Source organism: Corvus hawaiiensis, chromosome 15 (assembly GCF_020740725.1).
Source record: "Corvus hawaiiensis isolate bCorHaw1 chromosome 15, bCorHaw1.pri.cur, whole genome shotgun sequence".
NCBI classification, from domain to species: domain Eukaryota; kingdom Metazoa; phylum Chordata; class Aves; order Passeriformes; family Corvidae; genus Corvus; species Corvus hawaiiensis.
Genome location: NC_063227.1, coordinates 20,831,439 through 20,841,280, shown reverse-complemented (window position 1 = coordinate 20,841,280; position 9,842 = coordinate 20,831,439). Strand labels below are relative to the sequence as shown.

The 9,842-nt window shown below is 44.4% G+C and overlaps 1 protein-coding gene across 2 annotated transcripts in view; it reads left to right on the top strand.

Moving 5' to 3' along the window:
* The first annotated feature begins 6,064 nt into the window (after positions 1-6,064).
* The window catches only part of KCNIP1 (potassium voltage-gated channel interacting protein 1), a 292,275-nt gene continuing 288,497 nt past the window's right edge, over positions 6,065-9,842 (top strand). Inside the window, exons 1-2 of one of the 2 annotated variants that reach the window (XM_048319699.1) lie at positions 6,065-6,344; positions 7,386-7,502. In XM_048319699.1, coding sequence (XP_048175656.1) covers positions 7,415-7,502 — 88 coding nt within the window. In that variant the 5' untranslated portion in view covers positions 6,065-6,344; positions 7,386-7,414. The remainder of the gene's footprint in view (positions 6,345-7,385; positions 7,503-9,842) is intronic. The other variant, XM_048319706.1, reaches the window with a different exon arrangement.

Below are 9,842 nucleotides of genomic sequence, written 5' to 3'. Positions count from 1 at the left end.
CTGTGTAAATAAACAAGTAGTCATGCTCGACAGATGGTATATTAAAGAAAGGGGTGATCCAATCTGAATGGAGAGTTTGTGGAAAGTACTGATCTGTCACTATCTATATACATTCCTCTCCAGTGAGGAATGCTGCCTGAGTCGAGATAATTACTTCGCCATAAAAAACCAAGCACTACAGTGATGAGGAAATCTTCACGCAGTGTTCCTGAGGCTCTCTCTGATAATACTAACTGGAACTACAGAGTGAATGAAAATGCAAGTACGGTTGTTGTCTGCCTGGCAGCAGTGGCAGAAGCCAGGGGAGAAGATACCACAGCTGGGCTGCTGCTGCTGAAGTGCTAGACTGGTACAAAAGAAAAGTTGCTGCTGCTTTGCCCTTGGTAATTACAGGCAAGTGAGTTTATCCGGTTGTATGTCGGTTTACCATATTTGAAAAACAGGTATTAGTACCAACTTCCTTGGGAGTCCAATGCAGTTGGATTTCTATACATGGAAAGTGCTCAATATTAATGGTGCTGACATTGCAAATAATAATGGCATGGGATACGGCATGCTGAGAGCTCTACCCACACAGACTACCTGCATTCAAGTAAGGTGTCAACTGCTCATTTTACATAGATGAATTTTTCAAAACTGTTCCTTGAAGTTATATTTTTCCTAGGGATCAATAAAACTATGATTCTTGATGTGTTAGGTTATCTCAAACCTAGAGGTAATTAGGACACAACTAGCAGGAATAATTTCCTGTACTTTCTAGATTTGATTCCAAACAGATAATTGAAATTTCATTTATGTTCTATTCTAAGACAGCTGTGCCAACTGGAAGTGCAATGAAGGTGATAGAGTATGTCTGTGACGACACTTCTGGAACTAAGAGAACACCTGGCATCTCTCAACTTCCATGTGTGGGTGAGACTCAGTGCATGTAATCTGTTCCCATACCTCTCCTCTCTGGGAAGAAGAGCTGGGTGCACAGGCTGAGCAGGCATCTCTGGCATGCTCCAGTTACGTGTCTGACTTTGACAATCAGGGCAGGAGGGATGACAAGGCTCAGGATGAATATATGAAGACTGAAAACAATTCCTAATGCAGGAGGAAAGATTCTACTCTTTCTTACCGGTTTAATTTAACACTGCATCATACCAATGTGGAAAAACTTCTTAAGAAAAAGTTTATGAGAAGGAGTTGGAGAGGAGTTTCTGCAATGACGCACTTCCCCAAATCACACGGAAAAGGAGTGACTTGGGTTATCCTAAATAGGCCAAGATTTTTTTTGCTTCTATGAGAAGTCTTTTTTCAGTCAGACACAAGAATGGACAAGACCAAATACCCAACTAGTTGACAACTGTTTCCCATGATACCAAGTAGCTAAAACTTACAATATAAAAATTATACATACTAGAGTGTATCCTCTGATAGTCCCGAGGATCTATGATGGATCCTGGCTATCATCTCCTTTGCTTTTTTGGCTTCCACAGCATGATGACAATGTCTGTGGGGAGAACTGGGCAATGTGCATGCTATACCCTGACACCCATGGCAGCAGTTAGCTCTGGAATCGCTCTTCCCAAATCTAAGGTACCCACAGAAAAATAGGGATATTCCCTTTATGCTGGAGAGGGCTGTAGGAAAGCAGGGCATCCAAATTCACTGCCTGATTGTTCATAATTATTCCAGAGATTACTCTTGAGCATTTGGTGTATAGTTTCACATTATGGGATTGTTGGGGTTTTAGTTTAGTCTTAGGTTTTCCTGTTAAAGGAATTTTCTCCCATATGCATGTTGCTAGGGGACAAATAGCTGTACTTAAGAAAGACAAAAAGGGGAGTGGGGCGGGCCTGGCTACTCTTTTGTCTACACCTGGGTGTGGGGACAGTTCGCTCTGAGCGTCCGGAGAGAGAAGCTGCAGAGAAAGGAGCTGCTGCTTTTTTCTTTTTGGCCGTTCTTTCTTCCTGCTGGAAGCAACGCCGGTACCCCCAAAAGCCGCTTTTCCCTGCCCTGCTGGAGACCGAGCTGTGGCTGTCCTGCTCCGCTGCTGCTTCGAGCTTTCGCTACGCTGTAGCCCTGCTCACCCTGCCTGCCTGGGCCTCCGTGGTTTTTTCCCATCTGGATACATCTCGTCTGCCACCCGGGATTTGCGTTCGTCCCTGCCATTCCAGCCTGCTGTTCCTGAGAGTCCGGGATCGGCTGCCCAGCGGTTTGTGAAGCCTTTGTTCCATCCCTTCCCGGGATCCCAGGGCACCAGTGCCGCGTGCTCCCCGAGCTCGCTCCGGAGCGCCCCCTGCAGCCGCGGGGGAACCATCGCACCTGCCCTGCTCACCGGGAGCCGCCAGCGCCCCTGCCGGCTGCGAGCGGAACTGCACCCGAGGGGAAAGGGCCTGACAGCCGAGAAGGCTGGCACTGGGTTTGTGATTGCTGTTACTGCCACAGTTGTTGTTGTTTTGTTTGACTGGTTATATACATATATATATATAGTAAAGAACTGTTATTCCTATTTCCCACACCTTTGCCTAAAGGCCCTTGATTTCAAAATATAATAACTTGGAGGGAAAAGGGGTTATATCTGCCACTTCAAGGGGGGCCTCTGCCTTCCTTAGCAGACACCTGTCTTTCAAAACCGAGACAGGGATTCAACTTTCTCCCGATGCAAATAGGTTTAGCTGTCTTTGATGTCAGTAGTGGCTGAACTCCCTGATTGAATTTGGCTCATAAGAATATATACTCAGAGAATATTTTTACCTCTCACAGACCCACATTGTGATCCTGAATGGTGAATTAGGAAAGAATAATTTCCTGCAATACAATTTTATATCTTTTGGGGATGACACTTAACTTGTATATAGTGTACTCAGATTTTACATGCAGAAAATTAAACTAAGCATGGGTGTGAGTGAACCAGTTACATTTCTAAATGCTATAACTACTCTAGCCCCTTAATAAGCATGCTGAAAACCCATGTAAAAAATTAGCACATTCTGTACTCTCTTGGAGTTTATTACAGTAAAGGTTTCAAAGTATTGTCCCCTACATCACACTCTTCCCTTAGTTTTGCAGGTTTTTCTACTTCTGACTGACCTCCTTAGACTTCTGGTAACAAACAGAAATTTAATATACAGAAATACAGTCTGTCTATACTTATCTTACTGTCTCAGTCCATTATAAAAAAAAGCTCAGATGGGGGACATAACACCTTTGTTTCTAACAGACTTTCTCTGTCATTTGCTGAAGTCATTTGACTGCAGAATAAGCTGACTTTGTACTTTCCCACAGATAGTGAGCAATTAGAGACCCTTCAGGATCAGTATCTTTATGTCCAAGTATTCTGTTTGGAATGTCAGTGTTTAGAGGGCCTTTGGCCACTGAAACTTCTGCTGAAAGCCTGGTTAACTCTAGCCTTCAATGAGTTACAGGACAGAAATCTACAACACTCCACTGAACCTGCTGCAACTTTTATGCGACCCCGTGGTTACGATGATCCCCTCCTATTGATGTACATTTTGTGTTCCTTTTGACCCGTTTTCACCTGTTATAGGTGTGCTGGGATTGGCTGGGATAGAGTTAAGTTTCTTCACAGTAGCTGGTATGGGCCGTTTTGGATTTATGCTGGAAGCCATGTTGACAAAACAGGGATTTTTCTCCTTATTGCTGAGCAGTGTTTACTCAGAGTCAAGGTCTTTTCTGCTCTTCACCCCACCAGAGAGCAGGCTGGGGGGGCACAAAGAGTTTGGAGGGGACACAGCCAGAACAGTTGACTCCAGGGATATTCCATGACATACGGCATCATGCTTAGCCTATAAAGTGAAGAAGGAGGGGGGGGGAACATTTGGAATGATGGGATTTTTTGCTCCAAGTCACTGTTACGTGTGATGGAGCCCTGCTGTCATGGGGATGGCTGAACCTGCCTGCTCACGGGAAACAGCAAATTCCTTGTTTTGTTCTCAAGCGTGCCTGGCTTTTGCTTTCTCTATCAAACTGTCTTTATGTCAGCCCATGAGTTTTCTTACTTTACTCTTCTACTTGTCTCTCCTGTCCTGTTGGGGAGGCACAAGCAGCTGTGTGAGGCTGAGCTGCTGGCTGGGGTTAAACTATGACATATGGGCCAAAAGAGGCAAATGGATGTCTGAGAAGAAATCTCTGTGGAAACTAGAATGCCAGTGTGCAGAAAAGTCACGCTATGAAAAGCCAGTGTCCACAAAGGAGACAGAGGAGTCCTGCAATTTTATTCAACTAAAGGTAGAGAGTCCGCTGGGGCATATTCCCGTGGGGTCTCTCTCAAGGTTTTGGAGGGTGCAGCCTCCTTTTATCCCAAACTGCCGGCTGCATGTTGCCCTCTTTTCTTTCCCCAGTGGCAGAGGCACTAGGAAGGTACAACTTCTTCCGAACCGCCTACCTTTCCCCTTGAACGTGTATCGTCATTTTCCCCCCAAAAATTGAAGAACGTGCTGTCTGGGTTCGGCAATAGACTTGTGTAAACCTATTTCTCCTATTACCCTAAAGTTAATTATCTGAGTCAAGCTGTCAGGGTTCTGTAACAAACTTGCACGGCTTCAGGTTCGTAGAGAAATTAAGACCCAGTTCGAAGATACTCACACCCGTTTCTCCTAAAGAGCCCCGCCCATAGAGTCGTTTGCGAAGACGTTAGCACCCATTTTTCCTGTCACCAGGGAGGCTTAAAGTCCTGTCTGAATATTACACAGCAGTTTTCTTTCTCCTGTAAGACCTCTCAGTTTCCATAGCTTTCTTTACTAATCCTCCTAGCACTCAGTCCTACGTTTCCCGACCCCCAATTATATCATAATATATATATAGAAATGCAATAACGTGCTGCAAACTTTTGATAGAGAAAAACTAATTAAGAACCTGCTGACACCTTGATTTCCCTGTTGACCTTTTACTGCCTTATTACAGCATTTTTTTTTTCTTTTGAAGAATAACTTTTTCAACTTTGTATTGGATATCTAGGAATAAAGAACAGCCTTGGAGATTACTTCATTACGGAGTTATTTAGCACTGTGCTTTCTACAAATCACATCCCCTTTCCCTCCCTTCATCCTCTCATCACTCCATTCTTTACCTTACTGGTTGTTGATTTGTGGTGTAGGGGGTAGAAATATTATTTACATATGAAGCTCGTGCACCACTTTATGTTTAGCCATATGTTTCTAACGATGTTCAGCAATGTATTTATTCTACCTCAGTTTCCCATTAGCCGCATTGGTCCGAGGATCCCCACAAATGTAATGATCTGTGAAACGGTGAAGTCATATATAATCAAGGCTCTGGGCCGTGTGGAGATGATGATGGCAGGAAGCCCAAGACGCTTGAGTATTTAAAATTCAGCTGGGGAGGATGTGAAGGCAATAGGGCTTTTGCTGCTCTGCCTGCCCGCAGTGCCGTGACCAGGAGTGGCTTCACGGCTCACCACTGGCGTCTCAAAGGCGGTATCTAAATTATGGGCTAGCTCCCTTTTGTCCTGTGGAGCATAATAAATAAAAAAACCCCAGTCTTTTGAGAACTTGTAGAAAAATTTACCCAAAATGTTGTGTGGAAGCACAGCCCCAAGAGGGAGGCTTTAGCCACAGGAAGATGTTCGTGTGAGGCTGGCGGCAGCACTGGAAGCCTCCCGCACATCTGCTGGCAGGGGCCAAGCGTCTTCATGAGCTCACAACTGCTTTCCCATGACGTTTTCTGGAAGTTTTCCAAAGCTGTGGACTATTCCATCAGGAAAGACCTGAAATTGAGTGAGGCGACCGGGTTGAAGTGAGGGGGCAGCAAAACGTTCGGTGCCTGACGGCTCAGCGCGGGGGGTGATAGTCCCAGTACGAGCTGATGAGGGTGGCAATTTTGTCCTCAAGTCGCTTCTTCCATGCCAAAGAACAGTTTTTTTTTAAGGTAAAGTGATACGCTGAAGAGCCTCCCTGTACAATACTCCGCGGCTCTCTGCCTGAGAAGGAGGAGGAGGTGAGCGGCGGTGTGGGAAGGGGAGGGGCGGGAGACAGTGCGGGGGTGCCCGTGTGAGGCGGGGATGAGGAGCAGGAGGGCGCTTCCAGTTGGGAGGGGCAGATAGTCGTGAGTCTCACAGCAAGGTGCGCTGTCTGGCAAAGCCCTGAGTTTTGCTTCAGGAATGTAAGTTTTCCTGTAAAACAGTTTACTGCTCCCTGAGTGAAAGGTGGATCTCTGTTCCCAGAAGTGCAAAGCTGTTTGCTGCGCCTGTCCCTCGGTAAAGGCGGTATTCGGTTGTTGCCGCTCTGAAGTGATGGCGGGCTCCAGGTCGCTTTGTTAGAGACAAGGCTGATCAAGTAATTTAGCGAGCAGCAGCTGAGTGTGAGCAGAAACCTGAGGTAAGCCTTGTGACCAGGGCAAGCAAATAGTGCATTTGGGGGGTTGTTTAAAAACATCTGAGACGAGGCCAGCATGAATTAAACCTAAAGATGCTCGACTCTGCCCAGCACTCAGATGGGGTTTGAGGTGTCTCCGCTTTGCTGCTGGATGCATCAAGTCTTTATTCAGAGTATTCGCGACACGCAGCAGTATCTGATTGAACTGGAGAAGCCAGAGCTGTGGTTGTTGCTAGGGGATAACTCCCAGTCCAGTACGTGGAGTGAGCACCGCAGCGGCACGACGTGAGACAGTGGACGAAAAGTGAGATGTGGGGTTGCACGGAGGGGTGAGCCCGAGCCCCGCTGACTCCGGAAGGCCGGTTGGCACATCCCTGTGTGCTGAGCAAATCATTATCGGAGCAGCGTCTAAGCTGGTAGATTTAAAATAAAGATTTTTTTTTTTTTTTTCCCCCCTGGGTGCAGCTTTGCTTTCCTACTTCTAGCAGGTTTTGCGAAGGAACGCTATGCAGCCTTCTACATGTGACCGTGTGACTACGGTGTCGGTAGAATAAAAAAAAAAAGTGTTATTTTCTGGTTTTCTCGGCCTGACGAGAGCAAAATTGACAATTTTACTGAAATCAGCTGGAAAAGGGCACCAAGAAAAGGGTCTTTAAACAGCAGTTTCTTTTATTTGCAGCAGGCGGTGACTCCATCTCTTGCTGCATTCCCAGTGCCCAGCGTGGCAGCCCGCACAGCCTGGGGAGGGAAACCCTCCCTCCTCGCCTGTCTGGCTGAAGTGTTGCTGTGCTTAGCAGCTTCTATCAGGGCATCGCGGCAGGTGTGTGCAGTCCCGGCCGAGAGGCTCACAGGGAGAGCTGTACCTTTAAAAAGGGATGTGCATTGCTCCACTGCAATCCTTCCTAGTAGCTTCAGAGTAGCAAACCTCAGTGCAGAGCCTGGGGCTCGGTGCACGAGAGCAGAGTTCTGCACTGCATAACCAGTCGCATCAACTTTGTAAAGGACTCGCCTTTTAATTTTTTTGTTATTCCTGAACTTTGTAAGAGAGAAGAGTCTTTCTATCCGTCTGAACCATGAGTGGCTGTTCAAAGAGATGCAAGCATGGGATTGTCAAATTTGCCCAGACTATTTTTAAACTCATCTCGGGTACACTCAGCAAAGGTAAGGGAAAACATTTTAGCTCATACCGTTCTTCTGTTCTGTTAGGTTTTGGGGGGAGTTTCGTAGGCTTGAAGGAGTTTTCTGATGGGGTTTATTATCTGTCTCTCCAGAGGTGTTCTGGTTTAATTCTGGGAATTGGCTGTTCTGAAAGAAGTTGCTGTGTGAAGATTGGAGTTGTGCTGGAAAGCCTTATGTAATTGTTTCTGCCTTGTGTAGTTTGTAACCTGTATTTATCAATCTGCCCTGGCCGGCAACTGTAGTGAGCTATTTCAATGCGTTCAGAGATGTATTGGTGAAAACAACTGATGTGCAGCCTAAAACATTTGAAGACTTTCTAACTGTCAGTAGCGGGTATTTCTCTGTGTCATTTTACGCTTTACTGTCTCTGTTAATTTGAAGCATGTGTGTACCTTGCTTCAAAATCTAGGTCATTGCTTACTGCATACATTTGAAATACCTTTTGCATGTCTAAGTTTTGCTTGTCACTTGCACCCTTCCCTTTCCCAATGTGCAAGTGAAAGAGTACCAAACTTATTTATGCTGACGTCTTTACTAAAATCAAATAACAAACACAATAAACTCTCTCTTCTTCTTCGTAGTCTAGTAGTTCCTCTGTTGGTGCACTCAGGTAAGTTATGTTATTTTTGTTGGCCATTCCTTTCATCATACTTCTCAGCACACCTCTGGCAGCTATTTATGTGAGTACTGGTGATCTCTGTGGGAAGTCCTGACAACAGTAAATAATACTATACTTGAATGCTGCTCGCCTGTTGAAATGTGGTCAGCTCTTAGGTGAGGGTCAGACTTCTCCAAGTTTTGTGCGTTTAGTTGGAGGGGGGGTGGTTTTGGGAATTGATAACAGAGTTCAAACTAAATTATTAGCAGAGATATTTGTGTAAGGCTGAAGAGTCTCTGTTATGATGCAGTTTTTTAGAAATATGAGTCAAGCTCTTTTTAATGTGGTCGTAGAAAAGGAGCAAAACCAGAAACACTTACTTTTCATATAAGCTTAGAATTCTTGGAGGTGTGTGGCTGTGTTGGCTGTGTGCAGCGCATGCATATGCTCTAGTATGAATTTTAATGTTTAAGTTGTTTCTTAGGATAAACTAAAGCAGGCTTAGGTAACTTTTAAAATAGCAAATGTAAAAGTGCCAAAAATTCTTAAGAGCAGCTTACTTTTTCAGAAACTGGGAAAATTTATTCAGTCTGTCTCTCTAGAAAAGAAATGTAGTTCTTGGACAGCTTTGTCATATTAACCTTACTGGCATGCAAAAGAAACCTGCACCAGAAAAATGTCTCTTTCACATTAAGAATACTGGGCAGGTTGGTTGCTTTACATATCAAGGTTGGTTTAAAATTATATCTGTGTCTACTTAATTCTTCTTCCACTTTCCTCCATATCATCCATATCCTGCCAAACACCAGCAGAGGAAGGAATAAAAAATTGTAAAAGTCTGTCATAAAAAAGCTGACAGATGTTGGTTATAATTCATTATTAATGCCAAGATGTCTCTCTTACTATTACAAACAAGTGAGAAAAACAAATTACTTGTCATGTACACAAGAAGTAGTGGTGCTGTCTGCAAGATCTTGTCTTCTACACCGTATCAGTACGGTGAATTTGGTATATTTTATTTGTGCTTTTTTTCATGAGATAATGGCGTACAGGGTGTACGCTATTATAGTCACAAGTGACTGATGGTAAATCTGGTGCTATTTGTTTGAGCTCCACTGAAGAAGGCAAGAGGAAACTTGTGTTCTGGCCACGTTTCCCCACATGTTCATCTAGAGCAGTTCATTTAATGGGGTGCTTTCAAGAAGCCCTTGTGTTTCTTAACATAATTGATACAATAATAAAATGAGACTGCCAGAGTGGCCTTTGCTTTGGCAATGGGATAGATGAAAATTTGAGTCTGACAACAGAATAACACTGTATGAAGAGCTAGAAATTAAAGTATAAAATGTCCAAGACCTGTTTCCCCTGCCCCCTGCCGCCTTCTGAAATGTGCCAGCATTGCACTATCATAGTCATTGCAGCCAATGCAATGGTGTTGTACAGTTTTACCCATCTCTTTCCCATGCCAGTGTCTCACTTCAAGCTGTTTGGATGAGATAAGAGTGTCTTCCTAGGTTTCAAAGAATTTAAAACTCTAATAAACTTCCTTTTTTTTCCCATTCAGCTTGTGTTTTGAACTGAGGGAACCCGATCCAGGAAGGAATAAACCATATGAATTAGTTTGTTGCACAGACATCAAAGACCTGCTATAATTAGAATAAATGAAAATCATAGCTAGAAAGAAAGTGATTAGAAAAAATATTGCTCAGAATTGCTGAATTTTA